Source organism: Anabas testudineus, chromosome 22, assembly GCF_900324465.2.
Source record: "Anabas testudineus chromosome 22, fAnaTes1.2, whole genome shotgun sequence".
NCBI lineage: Eukaryota > Metazoa > Chordata > Actinopteri > Anabantiformes > Anabantidae > Anabas > Anabas testudineus.
Window position 1 is genome coordinate 3,850,464 of NC_046630.1, and position 19,851 is coordinate 3,870,314.

General features: G+C 39.9%; 2 protein-coding genes and 1 non-coding gene across 3 annotated transcripts; 1 reads left to right on the forward strand and 2 right to left on the reverse strand.

Annotated features, from left to right (window-relative positions):
* Window positions 1–62: 62 nt before the first annotated feature.
* Window positions 63–6,187, reverse strand: wdr32 (WD repeat domain 32). Its single transcript, XM_026339606.1, has 7 exons — window positions 5,502–6,187; window positions 4,727–4,840; window positions 4,291–4,488; window positions 3,492–3,694; window positions 3,291–3,371; window positions 3,063–3,208; window positions 63–2,449 (listed from the first exon to the last, which is right to left on the reverse strand). The coding sequence occupies exons 1-7, from the start codon at window positions 5,993–5,995 to the stop codon at window positions 2,078–2,080; spliced, it is 1,608 nt and encodes a 535-aa protein (XP_026195391.1). The 5' UTR covers window positions 5,996–6,187; the 3' UTR covers window positions 63–2,077.
* A 1,712-nt stretch (window positions 6,188–7,899) lies between these two features.
* On the forward strand, window positions 7,900–14,922 carry hhipl2 (HHIP-like 2). Its single transcript, XM_026340152.1, has 9 exons — window positions 7,900–8,259; window positions 8,642–9,294; window positions 9,961–10,104; window positions 10,924–11,255; window positions 11,409–11,535; window positions 12,812–12,957; window positions 13,044–13,125; window positions 13,711–13,793; window positions 14,309–14,922. Exons 1-9 carry the CDS (start codon window positions 7,900–7,902, stop codon window positions 14,920–14,922), a joined length of 2,541 nt encoding a protein of 846 aa, XP_026195937.1.
* On the reverse strand, window positions 12,337–12,419 carry trnal-uaa. The gene has a single exon. It is a non-coding gene; the product is annotated as a tRNA-Leu (tRNA).
* Window positions 14,923–19,851: the final 4,929 nt, after the last annotated feature.

Below are 19,851 nucleotides of genomic sequence, written 5' to 3' on the forward strand. Positions count from 1 at the left end.
TCAACACACACTTCAAAAACCAAAACAAGAGGTACAAGGTCAGAAAGCAATCTGTCAAATCATTCTTGGCAACATGTTCACCCTGGAAAGGTTAAAGAAACAACGCTGAGGCAACTTCTTTAGCCAAAACAGTCAACAAACAAGTGATTAATGTGAGGTTTGCAATAATCTACATTTTCTTATAGCCAGTAAATCCAATGAAAAGACCAAAACTGACAACGGACTGATATAAAAGTATAGTAAAGATTGATGCCATAGAGCTCCACAGATTTAAAGAAACTATTAAAAACACATCATTGTGTCACACTACTGAAGTGACATCTGAACATGGGCATTGTAGTTTATTTTGACTCATTCCCACAAACACCCTTCTGCTGCTGAAAATCACGAGCACCAAATGTGTATCCATCCACCACTTAAAGTAGTCCACAAAACAGTCTACTCCTGTTTGAGTATAGTTTGCTAAAAACTACAGTGGCCAGCTGGTTTTTAAAAAGTGAAACTACACATTTGTGGGTGGTTTTTAAAGATTTACACCTTCCGCAGTTATCAGTGGCAAGGTACGTAAGTCAGAGTATTAAAAGGTAGACTAACATGCTGTATGTGTAGAATATATAAAATAATGCCAGCCTTGTTCTTATGGGAAGAAATGTGTAATTATAACTGATATTATCCTTGAAAATCTTGCAACACCGTTCTGTGCAGTGGTTCTGGAAAATGTCGTAGTGAAAACTTTGTTTCTGACTCAAGATTAAAACACAAACTGTGAGGAGAAACGTGAAGTGATCAAAATCTCGTGTAGTGAGTGTAGCGTCAAATGAAAGAAAATCCCAGTGCTACTAGTAGTGCCAACGTTAATACACCAACAAAGATCGTGACGGGGTGGAAATGTATGGAGGGAAAAAAGTGACAGGCAAAAAGAGGAGATGCCTCTGTCCACGGGCGAAGAAGAAAGGCATTGATGAGCAGGTCCTTGAAGTAGGGGGTCAAAGTTCCGATTGTATGAGCAGAGAAGCAGCACCTGTAGAAGAAGGCATGAGCAAAGCGGAGCAGCTGAGAGCGACACAAGCCGCAGCGGAGCACGCCGTGTTGAGACGATTCCAGACAACAGAGGCGACATATACGAGCGCCTGTTTGCTGTTTGTCTCATTAGACTGAATGGATTAATTAATGTGTCTGTAGGTTTGCATTCTTAGTGTTTTTGTCCCAAGTCTTAAAACAAGTCAGAGTTTTCTACTACAGAGAGCAGCGTTGATGTTTAGTATGAAAAAGTTCCACACACCACCTGCAGAGTTTGTTTTTCACTGACGCCGTGTTGCAGGATGGCGGTCTTGTTAACAACACCAAACGGCCCTTCTTCGTCGGTCTGGTCAAGTCTTTTTTTGCGTTTCTTCTTCATTAAGTTTAGAGTCATGCAGGGTAAATGTTTCCATTCACTGCTGGAGCTTAGTCGGGGGGCCACAGCTGAGGTTGTCGTCTTAATGAATTAATTAATTTATTTATTTATTTATTTTCATATTAGTAACTGATGGCTCCCACCTAACTCAGCTCAGTCTGGAACAGCTGCAGACCTGGGTCTAGAAGTGCTTAAATATCTTTATGGTTTTCTTTAGGTGTCAGATAGGTGGGTTTTCATTACAGTTTGTGGTCAAGAGGGTTCTGAAAAATCACAATATACAAATAGACAAGTACAAGTAAATAAGGATACGACTGCATGACACTATAAAAACTCTGCACGCAGTAATTCCCACCCATCTGGGCCACTGAGCACTTTAAAACAAATGCTAGTAAATGGTATTAAGGGTTCCTACGTTTTGAGATTTTTTTGAATGTAACTTCATTAGATTTTTTTTTTTTATAATTCATACCAAATTAGACTAAAGAGATAATACGACTTAATCGGCACAACAAATACCTGCATATGTTAGATGACAAGGGTTTAAAATAATAGAAAATATGTGGCTGTATGAACAATGTACTAATATACCAGCAACGACAGTTTTCAGGAGATCATCAACCTTCATTAGAACTTCTCTACCCAGGTCTGCAGTGCATCCTTATTTGTCGGGACTGCATGCTAAAACTTGGGCTGGTAAAGGGCCACGCGCCCACTGAGGCAGCCCGAGGCCAGCTGGCAGTGTGTTGGTGAGAACTTAGTGGTTAGCACCACGTCGCTGTGCGAGTAGATGGAGCGGATCTCCCTGAGGCAGCTGGTTTGGACAGGCAGACAGTCAGCCAGCTCACCGCAGTGCTCGTCGAAGGCCAACAGGCGGACGCCATAGCCGTAGGGGGAGCAGATGAGCCGTCCATCCGGGCTGAAACATAATTCCTTAATGTAGCCCCGCCCCACGTTGGCCTCCTCTATGTAGTGGGTGAGGCGAAGGGAGCAGCGAGGAGAGACGAGCGGACGAGTGGGCGCCCCCTCCTGGAACTCGTACACACACGTCCACTAGAGGGAGAAAGGGAAAAAAGATGGAGCATGTAGGGGGTGTAGTCGGCATCGCACCAGATTCATGACGTATTAATGACGTTTGTGTCGTCACTGGAAAAACACTTTGACATTGGTCCAGGAATCACTGTGACACCAGCCAGTCACCAGGCTGCACCGAAGGCCAACAGTAAATAAACTGAATTTAAAAAGGTTTAATGTGATCCGATTTGAGTTATAACTTTGTTCACCGCAGTTAATACGGCTAAATACAATTTATTGGAAAAACCTTAATCTGTCTGTAAAAATACAATTTATTAAAAAAATATAAGGTCTGAACCTCTGTCTGGGGGCGAGTCCACGAGATGGAGAGAGCAGAAGGTGAGTGAACAGTTAATGTCGACATATAATCAACACCCACACAGCAGCTATAAGCTCTAAAATCTGATTAATGGAGCCAAATTACCATCAATACAACAACTGGGACCAAGATGTCTACTAACATGGTATTTTATATTTATTTATATTTAAAAAACGCACAGAGGGGAGCAAGGTGATCTACCATACAATTTGGGATCACATCTTAAAATTGGCTTTGAGGCAACAGGTATATCTGTAGTGGAGTGTTACTCACCTCCTGGTCGTCCATGTTGCTGGAGCATCGGATGAGTGTGGCCCAGCCTTTTGGGTGTAGCTGCAGGGAGGTGATGCAGTTCCCTCTGTCCCTCTCTCCTGGGATCTCTGGAGTCAAAACCTCCAGGCTGTTCCTGGGAGAAAGGCCTACGAGAACAAAGTGTATGATGACTGTATAGTCTGGGACCCATGCAGATATCTGTCTTAACATTTATTTTACACTACTGACCTTCTCTATGAGGGTGGATCTTGCTGGAATCATTTCCCTGGCGAGGAGTTCCGGTCAACCTGGAAGCTGATGTGCCTCCATCTGCAGAAAGACATCAGGCTGTACAGTCATTTTCTTTAAAGCGGAAATAAAAGTCATGTCACCACATCAAGCTTAACAAACACTAACATAAACTGCACCAAACAGAAGATGTGATCTGACCTGAGCTGAGTGGAGTCCGTCGGGCTCGCAGCATGCGGTAGCTGCCCACCTCGAGAGACTGGGTGAGGTCCAGGTCATGGAGGATGAGCAGGTACCCTGAGGAAGTGGAGATGAGCATCTTGGAACAATCGGGCGTCAGGCGCATCCTCATTAAATAGCGGGTGTGGAAGAACTTCTTGTGTGGGCAGCCGTCTTCTGTAAACCTGCAGAGGAAGAACGTGGCTTTATTATTCTGTTGTATTTCATGGATGTATGAAGGAAAGGAGTTCCACTTGTGTACTAGCATTATAGGGAAACAACTACAAAAGATTTTTCCAACTATTCAGTGATTTTGGCACAAAAAAGAGACAAATATAATTAATAAAAAATACAAATGTACACATTGTAAAGCCTTTTAAAGCTATCTTATTTTATACAGAAATATATTTTCCTATGATGGTTTAAGAACAATATTACTTAATAAATTTCTGCACTGATTTAAATTATTATACAGAGAGTTTTGGACTTTTTATTAGAAGTTATACAATCAATCTGAAAACAGGGATTTTTCCATTTTATGACATTTTTAATCTTATTAATCCAAATAAATAACAGATGTTAATAATGTAAATAATTTGTGGTAAGCCTGCTTACAAAGGAAGAAGATTAGAGCCATAATAAAATCACAATTTCTCGCAATTATGAGATTAAAGCCAGAACTTTGAAATTTAGAAAACATAAAAACACAAAGACACAATCACTGTTCTCACCTTAAAAAAAATAAGTATTTGTGGACACACACATCTACATACACACGAACCTGTTAGTGTCCCATGTGATGACGTTGCCGTCAAAGCCAGACGTGACAAGGAGACGAGTGTTGGTGTCATACTCGATGTTTTTCACCCAGCTGGCGTGGCCGTGCAACGAGCAAACCTTTGAATTCAGCTTACGGAGATCCCATAATGCAATTGTGGTGTCGTCAGAACAAGTAGCAAACAAACGATTGTCCAAAAACCTGCAGGGCACAGACAGCGAGGGGAAAGTTTTCATCCAAGACTGGGCAGGAGAGAGCTCAATCTGACACACTGCGATGAATCAAGACGACTTAATAGATCATGTTGCCATCATGAATCTTTTTATGTTTCACTGCTTTAAGCTTCAACTCCCCTGTTTCTTCCCTTTTCTGAGATGCAGGATGTTGCACACTTACTCTGTGAACCCTCCCAAGATGATTTAAGATTAAAGGAACGCACCTTATGTTGTTGACACAGTCCTCGTGGGCCTCGGTGAGGGTTTTTATGTGTCTGGAGGAGATGGGATCAAACAGGAGGACTTCAGTCTGCTCGCAGGCCACGGTCAGCACAGACCTGAGCCGAGAAACCAACCACAAATCATTTATGTTAAACAAGATGAGGAAACAGCCTGGGCTGCAGGAAACAAACATAATCACCATCAATTAACAGGCTGATTATTTTTAAGAATAACAGATTATTCATTTAAGTTGTAGAAGGTTTGCTTTCTATAGTGTAAGAGCTTTAAAGTTTTAATTTGCTGTCACATAGAACACACACACACACATATTTGAAAAAATAGCTCTTTTTACACAGAAAACATATTTAAACATAGCTTGACTTTTTCTAATGATCCCCAAGATAAGAACAATCTGCAAACTAATCAGGATAATTATATTTTACAGCTATTTTTCCATTAAATCCATAAACCCAACATGCCTGGCTGTGATAATGAAATAATGTGAATAAAATAATTAAAGCTGTGTCATTAGATGAAATAATCTAGTGCACAGTGAAGCATGGACATGTGTTCTGTGCAGCTGTCACATGAGCACACAAGCAGCATTTGACCCAGACTGGACACAGCTTGACCTGGTTTGGCTGCAGGACTTAACTCTTACATCTGCTCCTGTTCTGGGTGGTTGTGCCTGATTAGTGGTTTATGTCTGAGCAATTCAGGACTTGTTATTTTGGTGTAACTGGCAGTTTAGAAATGGGCACCGGCTGGTGGTCTTACCCGTCCGGGGAGTACTCCAGGTTGAACACGGCCCCGTGGGTCTGAGTGCTCAGGTTGACAGACTCCACAGCCGGATTCATGGAGCAGTACAAACTGGTCATTGTCCTGAAGTTATCTCTAGCCGGGTCCACAAACACCCCTCGTCTTATAGTCCTACTCTGCAGCCAGGTAAACAGGCTGTTCCCCCTGCTGCTGCTGCTGCTGCTGCTGCTGTCGGTACCGGAGCCCCCGGAGCCCCCGGAGCCCCCTGTCTGCGTCGCGGCGGCTGGTTGGCGGCGGGGCTCCTGCTCCTTCGGCACCGGAGACCTCGAGCTGCAGTCCGGCTGTTCTCCGCTGCTCCCCTGCGGCGAAGGCGAAGCCCCACGGGCGACGTCGTCTTCCCCATCCGAGTCGTCGATGTCGGGCTCTTTGTCGGAGACGCTGCCGCTGTTCTGGGGCCTCCTGTCCGGCGACTCGTCAGCGTCCTCGCTGTCGCTCTGGTGCTCGGAGCTCATTGTAGCAGCGTCCGTTCGGGTTCCGGGGCGCGGCGAAAAGCAGACGGACTCCGGTCACCTACCGAGCATGTAACCGTGTCTTCTGCCGACCCTCTAAGGTGCAGCAGCGGTGGATTTCAGCTGCATGAGCTGCGCTGGGTAAATTATTTTGTTGCCCGACTCGGCAGCGCCTAATCGCCGCGCGTCAGAACCAGCAAGGTTAGCTAAAGTGCGACCGGAAGAGTACTGACGCAGCCTTCAAAATAAATGCAACATATGTATTATTTAAATAAATATTGCTTTAAAGTGTAAAAAGAAACAAAGTAACTATCGGTTGTTGTTTATTCTTTTATATATAATCGTTTTTTCTTAATTTATTGTAATTTTGTAGATTAATCAAGTATAACAGTAACATTTTCTATTATTAAATATTTTAAGCTGAAACGCCCAAACGGAAGTGTATTAGTTTTTATTCTAACTAACTTGACACTTTCCTCTCCACCAAAACAAACGCTTAATAAAAAGAAATGACGAAGTTCCGCTTCCTTGTTCGTGTTGAGGAGTTTGTGTTTTGGTTGCTTCCATCTGCTGGACGAGAAATGCAGTATTTTCTTTTTCTATTTTTGTGTATTACATAATTACACCAATGACTGACAGAATAAAAATGGTTATAATAAAATCCAGAGGCCTCCATCTTAGGGGTGTTTGGTGTTGAATCCAAAAACACTGGCACTTTCTGTTTGTTCCTCTTTTTTATGATATACAATTTACATATAATCCTCTTTTTGTGTTTTAAATAAGTTTTCATGTTTCCTTCACTATTAATGCAGGCTCAGTGTTTCAAACCATGGAGACCAATAACATTTAAAATGTTTATGTCTATGAAATAATACAGCTGCTGAAGGGCCCTAGGGTAAAAGTGGACTACAAAGCCCCTATTAACACCTCAAATTCTCCCTCTTACACAGTTTTTCTATGCTGGACTGTTACCTGGGGCCAGGTCTGCTCTGACGTATTAAATAAAAACAAAATCAATTAGGAGTAAAATATAAGAACAAAAAAAGCATAACGAATCATTTTATCACATGGCTATGATAAAGTCAGTTAATATTTACTTTAATATGTATATATTTCTTAACAGATTAAAGACAAACCAGATAAAACCCATAAAGTTGGTGAACAACGCAGCGTTGCCTCAGAGGTACAGGACAAAGCTCTGATTCACACAGTGTGGTTTGGACTAACTACTTCTTACTAAATTAACCAAGATGGGATTAAATGTGTGGTCGTTCAATAAAGTTACTAAAAGAAACAAAGTGCTATAAAATCTTTACAGGCATAAACTCTATTCTAATTACAATGTATTTAAAGCAGCATAGTTCCTAGATCACTTACAAGGTTTCTGGCAAATTTATGAACACTAACATGAAAATAGTAACAACGGATTAATGTTGTTAGACAACAGGTTTTTACTTGTGTGGAGTACTATGTAAACACCAGTGTTTGATAAAGTCCACCTTTCATTCGCGTTGACATGCTGGGACAGTAGATAGGCGTACGCTGCAGAATAAAGCCTATCACCTGCCAAGTTGTTCTCCATGTAGCATGCTGCCTGCAGGCACTTTTGCACACCGTGCCTTGTTTAGTGTATGTTTGCTTCAAAATCACAGCGATAGATAGAAATAAAATAAAAGTCCAATTAAGTCAATTACGAACAGTTTTATTTATTTACTAATCATCTTATTGGGAGACAGAACTAGTTTGAACTGTCTTCATCAGACTCCTGTCCTGAATGTAGAGATGCACGTCCAGCTTTGTACTTATACGCTCGACAACACGCACTATCACGTGCACGAGCACACACTTACAATGCAGCTCATACATAAGGGACAGCTGCTCCACATGTTTGGGGGCAGACGGTGAAAATGCCAAGTGAACGGAGTGCAGCGCTCCATCCAAGTGGAGACGGTTGCGCGTTTTTACGCGCAGTCGCAGGTCCGAGTACAGCTGCAAAGACCCCGAACTTTCACGAGGTTTTTGTTACCATGTCTGTAATGTTGCTCGTTCTGGTCCACCCAGTATCAGCTCATCCTCAGTGTCTGGATTTTGAGCCTCCCTTTAAACCTCAGTGGCACCTGGAGTTTTGCGAACAGTACGAAGAGTTTGGCTGCTGTGACCAGAAAACGGACAACATGATAGCGGAGAGATACTGGGACATAATTGACCAGTTGGAAGTAGCGGGTTATGAACTCTGTACAGATCTGTTGAAGGAAATCATGTGTCAGGTAAATATATATTTCCTTTTCTTTGCTAAGAGCCATTTATCAGAATGAAGATAGTAAAACAAACTATTGAAGTTATTGCTGTTTCTTCACTTGCAGAAACTCTATCATTTACAGTCTCCTCAATTAAAACTTATTATTGAATGCCAGCTAGTTACCCAACTTTAGACCTACATGTCCGTCCTAAATGAACAGTGGAATTAGGTTAAATTGTCATACAATCAAACCTGCAGGTAACCAAAATTAAGGTGATAAATATCTAATGTGTTGCTGCATGTTGAAATTAGTGTTAACACTGGTGTTGGACAGTTAAAATGCACCTTTTGTCTTTTAACTTGCGCTGCCCTCAGATGTCTTCATACACTGTAGTGTCTCATGTTTCCAGGAGTGCTCTCCTTATGCTGCCCACCTGTTTGATGCTGAGGACCCATACACACCTGTCAGAGAGCTACCTGGCCTTTGCTTTGGCTACTGCTCTGAGTTTCATAGCAAATGTCGCCATGTTGTTAAATATTTAACAAGGAACAAGCTGCTGCAGGACACTGCTGAGCGAGATATGTCCACTTTCTGCAGCATGGTCGAACTGTCTGACCGTGACTACTGCTACCCTGATGTTTTGAAGAACACTGACCTCAACAGCAACCTGGGCCAGGTGGTGGAAGACCCCGAAGGGTGTCTCCAGCTGTGCCTGACAGAGGTTGCCAATAGTCTCAGGAACCCTGTGTTGATGCTGCACAGTGGTGATGACACACATCGGATGTTCATTGCAGAGCAGGTGGGTTTTGTGTGGGTTTACCTGCCTGATGGCAGCCGGTTGGAGCAGCCTTTCCTGGACATGAGCGGAGAAGTGCTGACCACTCCATGGCTGGGTGATGAAAGGGGTTTCTTGGGCATGGCCTTCCACCCCAAGTACCGGGACAATGGACGCTTCTTCATCTACTACTCCATCCAGGTCAACAGCGAGCTGGAGAAGATCAGAATCAGTGAGATGAAAGTGTCTGAACATGATATGAACATGGCTGATCCCTATTCAGAGAAGTATGCTAATGGAACCCATTTCCATTATTATTATTATTATATATTATTATAACATCACGTTTACTAGTTTGCAAGTTTGCACAAACTGCATGCTCTCTTTGACAGATATATAGGACCAAACTGTCATGTACCCCCTGGGCTATGATTATACCAAAGCTTGCATTAACATGTTGTGAACTTAATGATGTAAATCACCTCGGGGTCAACCCAGAATTTTTAAAAATTGTCTTATATTCAGTTAAAAATTGCAACCATTCAATGAGAAAACAGCAAACCTCTGTGTGAGATATTATTGATTTAAGATAAACACCCCAGGTGTCATATAGCACCTCAGAGGCAGTCCTCAAAACATTGCTTCTATCAGAATCCTCATCTCTCCAGAAATATGTGACAAAATAGGTTTTTCTGTAATTTGTGAAAACATTGTAGAGCCTCCGGTCTGCTCTGTTATCACCTCTTGCTGTAAGAGTACTCAGTTAAATTATAGAATGAGTGACGTGCTTAACACCAAAGCTGTAGTGTTGAAACAGTTAAAACTGGATCACAAAGTGGCCTGGAGGCTTACTTACTTTGATAGCAACCACATACTGTATTTATGTCTACAAACAAGAAAAAAAGACTGTAGACCTGCCAGACTGTACTCAACTGCACCCGTTTTACATTCAGAGTCATTTTAGAGATCGATGAACCAGCTGCAAACCACAATGGAGGTCAGCTGCTGTTTGGTCTTGATGGATATTTGTACATCTTCACTGGAGATGGTGGAAAAGCTGGAGATCCATTTGGGAAGTATGGCAACGCACAAAACAAGTAAGTTTGCTCAAGTGTGAGGAAGAGAGAGATACTCCACTAGAACTGTGGTACCACCTAGAACCATTCTGCCTTTTGCAAAATATTTTAATAATATATTTATTACTAGACCATAGAGCCATCACGTAAACGTCTACTCCTCATCCATAACCCACATATTCCAAACATTTACTTGAAAAAAACATAGACTCCATTGTTTTTCTAGTGAATTTGCAACTATTTATCTTTTTCTTTTTTTCTATTTCATCATTCAGCGTCAGCGTATTCATTTCATTATATTTAATCACATCCCTACTTCTAGTTATTTCCACCATTTGTCCATTACTCAATAACTGTAACTATCTTTAAAACCTATACATAAGCTATTTTAATAATTTCCTAGCAAACGTTCCCGCACAAGCCCATTATTAGTATTTATGGGCTGTGGGCGGTGCGATGATGGTAAACCCACACTAATCCCATGTGGGCCCCACATGCCCACACAGGTTGCCCAAATCTGTTGCCCTAAATGGGCCCATATGGGCGTTAAAAGTTATAAATCAGCAATTATTTATCTGGCTAATCAAACATTTATAAATTACTTTTTGTCATTTTAAATAAAATAATGTACCATTAAACCTACAGGCCCAATTAGATCGACATGCTGCAAAACTTACATAAAAACACAATGCAATGATTTGTAAATCTCAAAAACCCATATTTTATTCATTAGACTTTGTTTCGTCATGATGCACTCAGCATTCCCTCTGCTTTCAACAACAGTCTATAAACATCTGGGAACCACTCAATTCATCTTAAATCCTTTATTTTCCTACTCAGGACTGCTTTGCTGGGAAAAGCACTCCGCATTGATGTGGATGGAAGTTTCGCCGATGGAAAGCAGTACAGGATCCCAGCTGATAACCCATTCCTCGGTGAGCCAGATGCTCGGCCAGAGGTGTTTGCATATGGGGTCCGAAACATGTGGAGATGTTCTGTGGACCGTGGAGACCCGGTCAACCGCTATGGCAGGGGTCGGATTTTCTGTGGAGATGTTGGTCAAAACCGCTACGAGGAGGTCGACATTATTGTGAAGGGAGGAAACTATGGATGGAGGGCCAAAGAGGGATTTGAGTGTTATGATCTGAAACTGTGCCAGAACTCCTCCTTGAGTGAGTATTTACTGTTCATGTGAAAATTCCCTGCTGGTAAAAACCACAAACTATTTTCTGTCATTGATACTTTTTATTTTTGCCATGTTCTTAATCTCATTCTAATGCTTGAGATTCTAGTTAAATTCACTGCGTATTTCTCTGCCACAACAGATGACATCCTCCCTATATTTGCATACAGCCATCATGTTGGAAAGTCTGTGACAGGGGGATATGTGTACAGAGGATGTGAATCACCCAATCTGAACGGCCTGTACATTTTTGGAGACTTTATGAGTGGGTAAGATTGTGTTGATGTGGGCAAAATAGTTTAATCCAACTGTCTCCAACCTGTTGGGTAAAAACAAAGTCTTGATTCTATGTCAGATTTTCAGAAGTGAAGGAAAGTCAAGTTGTTTTCATGGCTCGTTTGTTCAGCTTTCATCTGTTTACTTAAAAAACATGCACATGTAAAATGACTTGATTATATTTAATCTCTCCAAACTCAAAACCTTTCTTGTTAGGTTGAAAAAATTCATCATTCATACAAACAGCTTCTTCAGTCTGCAGAAAGTTTATCTTCCAGGCTGGTTTCACTTCACACACTAATAGGCTTGTTAGATGGACAGTGGAGGAGTGGTGTGGGTAGATGTAATAGTCACATGTCTTACAATCCACCCAGAAAGAGAATATTTAACAGTGAACTTTCTGGTGGATCTGTGAAGTGGGCTTGATTTTCCTGGGGATGGATGAAACTGCAGGTCTTACATTGGAACATCTCTACGTTGGTGAAACTAAATAGCCACGAAAGAGGAGGATGGCCCAGCACAGGAGGAGCAACAGCTTTGAAGAATCAGCTGTGTGCCTTCTTTTAAAGGTCAAAGGACACTCATGGTGGAGGGCTGATGCAGACTGTCTACAAACCCCACTTTCATTATCTATCTAACAAACTTGTTAACAACGCTGGAAGATACATTTTACTTATGTACCAACTTTACTAAAACTGATAAAGCTGCTGTGATGAAACATTTGAACCAAACAAGAGAGGAGCCATGTTAATTGATTTATAAGCCACAGAGATACAGCATCTATAAATTCCTTCTACCAGGAGTGGGGTTCGAACCCACGAGGACTATTGTCCATTGGATCTTAAGTCCAACGCCTTAACCACTCGGCCATCCTGGTCACTACAAAGAATCATCAATACAATAGCTCAAGTTTATTTAATCTGGCAGAACTCTACTGTCTACATAAGGTTTTGTGTCTGACTACTTCTCAGCCAAGCTTTGCACATAAGTCTCTGTAAAACAAAAACAAGTCCTTTTCACACTCTTTTGTATTATAGGGAAACAAATGAGATGTAGATTATTTCTCCTGTTTCCCATGTTAATGCCAAGCAGGCTGCTGCCTGTGGCTTCATGCTTAGCACAAGGAAATGAGAGCAGCATCAGGTTTCTCATCAAAGTCTCTGCAGGAACGTGCATCTTGTTCACAAGGTTGAAGTTGGTGGATTAACTGTTGTGTCTTAAACCTGATAATTCCATGTTGGCTGTGAGTGAGTCCTGTCAATCTTGCAGTCGAATCTTGGCACTAGAGGAAGATAAAGCAACAGGAAACTGGAAGGAGAGGAGTGTATGTATGGGCGACACAAAGACCTGCTCTTTTCCTGGACTCATCAATCATCACCACAAGTTCATCATTTCATTTGCTGAGGATGAATCAGGTAATATGTTCAATCTCTCACAGTGTTTAACACTGACTTTGAACAGTATGACTCAAGTGACAGCGAGATGTTTCTGTTTTTTTAAGGGGAATTGTATTTTATGGCCACAACATACCCCAGCGCCATGTCTCCTTTTGGAACGATTTTCAAATTCATGGACCCCTCCAGGTGTAGTAGCAGACATATTTAGTCAACTCCATGGATTTCTGTGATGCTGTATTTACAATACAGTAGTGTTATTATATGTATCATTAAATATACTATACTTTTACTTCAGTAGATATCACACAATACCTGAGTGATATTTGAGTATCATATGAAGAGAAGATATGTTTAATTTCTTACAGCAATGTATTTTTGTTATTGAATTGCATTATATAACTAATATAAAACCAAGCAGAGTTAACAGTTCATACATTTTTATGCAAATTCAATGCATAAAGCCCTGTTCAGTGAAATTAATCAGCTCAAAACTGACATGTTTTGCTAAAAGTTTAATAATATATATGCACTGTAGCATTTGGTTTGGATGTATGACATTTTTTCTCTGTAATACATAAAAATAATTCACACAAAGAAAAAGCTGCTTTTTACCAACATTTAAAAGATGAAACTCAACTAGATTAATAACTTTCATAAACTACTAACAAATGCATAATTTTTCTCAAGAAACCTTTGTCCTAAAAATAAATGATATATTGTAATAAATATAAAAATATAATATTACTATTTCTTGTTTTTTAACTTTTGCAGGAGAGCTCCTCCAGGCAAATGTAAGAAGAAACCGGTGCCTGTCAAAGTGAGAGGGAAAAAGATTCCATTTGTGCCCAGAGAATGTGAGTCATGTCATGACAGCTTTGCAATTCTAACACTTGAACATGAGGCTTAAACTGAAATCTATTCATGTTTTACATTTTGTGAAAATAGGATCAATCAAGGTGCAGCAAATATAAACAGTATACACAACATATTATTATAAAGTCAAATATGCACGTTAGAGGTTAGTCTAAGTGGTTTATGGAAGATCTGTTCTGGCAAGCCAACAAATTGCCTACATTCACTGTTTACTTTTTAGTATTCTTTTCCTGAAATGAACCTGCTTTTTTCTCTGTATTTCATGTCTGCACACTGCCAAATTGTATAATCACACTGGGGTCGTATATAAAACTATAAAAAGCAGTCTCCTATTTTAGATCAAACATATTTAAATTAGAGACATAAGGGAAAAGCATTTCAAACATTCAGACCTGCTTTTTGAGCCAAATATCCATCCAGCTTCATAAAATGCAACATATGTGGCTGCAAGTAAAACGGTGAAAATGGATACTTACTCACATCTGTGCCATTTCAGTGACTCTGCTTGACCCAAATGAAAAACCTACAAGACCACCACCAAGAAAATTTAAATTCACCACCAAACCACGAGTGGCAGAGATCCAGATCAAACCAACAACAACCGCAGCCAGTGTGACGATGACAACGACGACAATGATGGCGAAGACAAGCTCTGTGGTAAAGCCGAAATTGGAATCACCTGTTAACAAAACAAGGAAGGGAAGTAAATTGAAGCCATGGGCTAAAAACAAGGTGCTGAACAAGCACGAAACCTCTGTAAAAAAGAAGATGAAAACTTTGAAATCCAAGCCACAGTCAAAAAAGATGACAGTGATCAAGCCTGTTGGTGGAAAAGAAAAGGTTAAACCAAAGACCAATCATACTGTTACAGCTGATTTAAAAACTAACACTCTGAAAACCTCCAACAGACTGAAAGATAACACAGTGCACGCAACAAAGAAGAATACCCCCAAAAAGGGTGCACAGAAGGAAATCAGTCTTCAGAAAAACAGTATACAGGTGACAAAACTTGCAAAAGAGCATCCTGCCTTCATTAATGAAACCCAGACAAACTTAAAAGCAAACAGAACAATGTTGAATAAGCAAGAAAAAGGCACCAAAACCCATTAAAACATCTGTTTAACTGAGTCATTTATCTGTATCTGTGAAACAACATGCGTCAGTTTTCAAAGGAATAGTTCGATTTTTTTAAATGCGCTTATTCGATGGAACAAGTTTTATAGGACATTAATTTCTGTGGAGTCGGTATGAAGCTACCGCCAGCAGCCAGTTAGCTCAGCCTAACCCAAAGACTGGAAACAGGTGAAAACAGCTGGTCTGGCTCTTTTAAGATAACAGAATCCACACAACAGGACCTCTAAAGCTCAAAAATCTGATTTTAATCTATAATGAAACTGAAGCGTAACAACATTGGGATAACTGAAAGTCAGCACATAAAAAAGTGAGTTGATCCTGCACTTACACTTTATTTTGGATTAAGCACAAGATATAAAGTGTTAATTTGTGAGCTTTAGAGGGGCTGGTAGATGGATTGGTGCTTTTTTGGCAGACTCAAGCTGTTTCCCATCCTTTCTAGTCATTATGCTAAGCTAAGCTAAGCTAACCACCTGCTTATTGAGACTTCATATCTTGGCAGCATTTACATTTATTCATTTGGCAGATGCTTTTATTCTAACAAATGAGTTACAAGGGTAGGCAGTAAGCATAAGGAGGTCTTGCCCAAGAACCCCTACTGGAGGAAGGCCAGAACTGGGATTTGAACCCTACTCTCCTACATGAAGAGTCCTACTACACTATACAGCCTGCAACAAATTGATCATCAATTTTTATTAATGATTGCTTGATCAGTTTCCAGTTTGCACAGGATCAATATTTTCAGGGGATTTCCACGCTGATTACAATTGGACAGAATTTCTTACTGTCTTTATGTTAAGCTAAGCTAAGCTAACTGTCTCCTGGTTGTGTCTTTGCGTTTACTATACCAACTTGAGAGTATAAGCACATCCTAAAATGTTGAACTATTCCTTTAAAGTACAAAGCAAATGACTGTTGGATGCAATTATGCATGTAATGACACCATTTCCTTTTTTATTTTTTATTTTTGACTGTCATAAAGCCATAGTTACTCACTCTTCCGTCTGTATTTAACATAATCAAATAGGCTTGAAGTAGAAATAACCGGCATAACAGAAAAAACAGCAACTTCTAACTATAACAAAGACTGGTGTAGTAAAATTGCTCTAATTTTACAACATATGCAAGTGTTAAAAATAAACATTAGAAAGTGTCTGTGTGTGTGTCTGAGCAGCTCCCTGTAATTAAACTCCACACCACTGTTCATAACTGAAACCACTGTGACCGTGACTTGTATAATGACTGCTGTAAATGTGAAGGCAGGCTACGTGCAGCTATGCACACTGAGGTTACATGAATCTCTCAATCCAACAGTTTTCTGCTGACAGACTTGATGTCTGAATTGTATATTTCTTAAATGACATTTTTTAACGTTTGTCTTTAGTCAGTCACTAAAAATGCTGCTTCCAACTCATCATGCCACAGTATGACACAGTATGACACAACACACTATCCTACCATAAATCATATACTCATCTCATACTTTCAGGAATGACATAACTTTTGCCATGATAATAGTGGTGTTTGACAGACATGTTGACACACGGGACATCGTGTTATTACAACTGAGCTTAATGTTTTTAGTTTTCTGAAACCGTGGATTTAAAACTGAAGCAGTGTGTTTCCATTTACCTTAAACATTGTCGTAAGATACTGTGACATGACAGTGACATTAGAATAAAAGAATAGGTTTGTGTACTGCTGCCACCTCTGTTTAAGGCAGCAGTACACAAACTCAATACTCAAGTAAAAGTCCAAGTACTTTCCAATAAAAGGTATTAATGTATATATAAGAAAAGGACTTTTCTAGGAAATGATGATGTCGAATGTACAGGTCTGGTCCTAATTAGTTCCCTATGTGCCTCCTAAATAAGGTTTCTGCAAAAATCTTAAACACTCTCACCTTAATTTAATTTAACTTCAAAAACCTGATTTCAGCTAATTAATTTAACTATTGCTGTTCAGAAATGTTATGACAAATGTAACTTGTGGTGTACAGTACAAGCAAAAGTTCAAAGGTGAATATTGTAAAGAAACATATCAAATAATAATTCATAGAAAAAAGTCCAAAAGCGACATCATGTGGAACAGAAACAGCAGCGTTTTATGTATTTTCAGACAGTTAATAAATAATAATAAATCAAAAAGGTAAAGTATCTCAATAAGAAATTCGTTTTAATTAGTCCTGGTGAATTCTCCAACAGACTCTACGGAAACGATCTCATAGTTCTCGAGTTCATAAATACAACATACAACTTTCTGTCTACACTTACTTTTTCCTCACATCTTGTTAGTTTGATGTTTTGCAGACATTTTTCTAACTGAAGCACAGCTTGTAGAGCTTGTAGAGCCCCAAGTCATTACCGTCCACATCAATCACCCCAATCACAGTAGAGTGCCATTTTGAGTAATGGTGGGTCTAGATTTGTAGGTAAGTTTGCTGTGCGTTCTCTATATGTCGGCGTGGAGTATATGTTGAAACTCTTTAAACCACAGACTCTTCACAAAATTAAAGACCTACGTAACGATACTTTAAACTTTAACGATACCTTAAATGTCTCCAGTTTGGTGGCGCTACACAAATTGACGTCTTGGATCTTTGACTTTTTGCTTCACACATCAAACGACACAACAAAACTAAACTAATGGCTGCTGTAAAGTGTCCATTTTGTGATGGCGGATAGTCTCTTTTCCTGTTGTGCAGCTCAGTTTGTCATTACCTGAGGGGGGTTTTCAGGAGGGACGACACTTTGAAGTGTGAGAACTGTGGCATTTTTCAACTAAATTGCAAAAATCTAATAAATCAAAGATTTGTAGTTAAGAAGATTCTGAATAAGATTCAGAATAATGTATTCATTCTTTCTACACACTAGAAAGTAGTGACCACTCAGCACTAGAAATGCAATATGTTAGTGTGACGTCTGTCTGTTCCACTACACTGATTCATGGTGCCCAGAGAATAATCCTACTCACACTGACTTCAATCCTGCCCTGACTTTAAAATTGGATGCAGACTGCCCACCTGGTTTAAAGGTTCTGTTGTTTGTGCCACTAACTGTACGATTACTTATTCAGAGCAGATGCAGCAAGTGGTAGAAATCATCAGATAAATACAGATCAGCTGTAAACAGTAGCCAAATATAAAAAAAAATAAAAATATAAAAAATACACATTTGGAACAAGGTATTTAAAAATCTTTTAATGTATAAATGTATAAATTAAAATATATAAATGTTTATGTTTATGTTTCTATATATATTCAGGTGTTTGTTCAGTGTAAAAAATACCAAATATACAACATTATGTATTCTTAACATTACAGATATTTACTATTTTAACTCCCTAACTAACTAATATAAATAAACAATTGGAATGAAGAAAATTCATCATTTGTAGGGATAATCTGTCTGACTACAGCTGTCTTACAGTTACGTAATAAATATTTATTGTAATGAAAAACATTCATTACAAATTTGGTCAATAAACCAAGGAACTATCACCACCCCTCTGGTTCGGCCACCGATATGGTGATTGAATGATGTCTTTGTTTTATACGTTTCGTTATAAGTCGACACGGTCCAATTGCTTAGCCAATTGTCAAACATATATAATAATGTAAGCTGATCATGTTTTTCTGCAACATGCCAATCACGAGGTTGTTTAAAACAGCAGATTTGAAAATTAAAGATGCAGGTTGACTCCTCCACAGCTTCCTGGGTTACTGACCACCTGACAGACAGACAGACCACAGTTTGCACGGCTGCGTTGTGGTGGACTGTTTTGTAAAGTGGTGTGGAAACAATCACCTTGAATGTGACAAAGACCAAGGAGACAGTTTAAACACTGTCTCCATTTTGGGAGAGGAAGTAGAGGTGGTGGAGGGGTAAAATACCTGGGAGGACATGGAAATGCAACACAGAGGCTGTTTACAGGAAGGGACAGAGCAGACTCTACTCTCGAGGAGCTTAGGTCCTTTAATGTGTGCAACAAGATGTTTAAAATCTTTTATCAGTCTGTTGTAGCCGGTGCAACTTTCTTTGCTGCTGTCTGCTGGGGCAGCAGCATCAGATCCAGGGAACCAACAACAAACTAAACAAACTGATCAGGAAGGCTGCTTCTGTGCCGGGGAGTTCACTGGAACAATTGAAAAAGGTTGTGCAGAGGAGGATGCTGAACAAGCTGTTAAACATCATGAAGAGCAGCAAACATCCTCTCCACAGCCTGCTGGTCAAACAGTGAAGCAGCTTTAATTATAGATTTCTCCAGCTCTGTTGTGATAATGAAAGGTACAGGAAGTCATTCCTGCCAACAGCCATCATCATGTACAAGAACTATATTCAGACAGTGGAGAGCTCTGCTCCAACCTAGCCAAACTAGCTAGTGACATTATTATATTATTATATTTTAGTTTATGCATTTCAGCATTACTGAATGCCTAATGTGTAAGTGTTTAGTAGTGATAGTGTCTGCTTAGTTCTGTTAGATGTGTTTAGATGTGTATTACGTCCTCCATTATTCCTATTATAAACAGTGTGTGTATGTACATTTCTTTGTGTAATAGTGTCGTATAGTTTCCCTTCTGGGATTAATAAAACATCTATTTAAAATCAAAACAAGTTATTTTATATTGTGGTTTTGAGTAAAACCACATTGCCCTCTAGTGGCCATCACATAGAGGCCACCAGCGCTGTAGCTACATACTGTACTTCCCAGGTTCCCAGTTAACGAGGAGGTCAAAGGTTTGATCAGAAGCTACAGACAGTATACCCAAATGTCCTGATACTGTCCCCAGCAGTACTTCTCTGTCTTGTTATTTCCACGACTAATCAGACTCTGTTCTATTTTAAATTCTGTTTTTAATGGCAGCATGTACATTCAGGATTTAATAACTTGTATAACTCAATG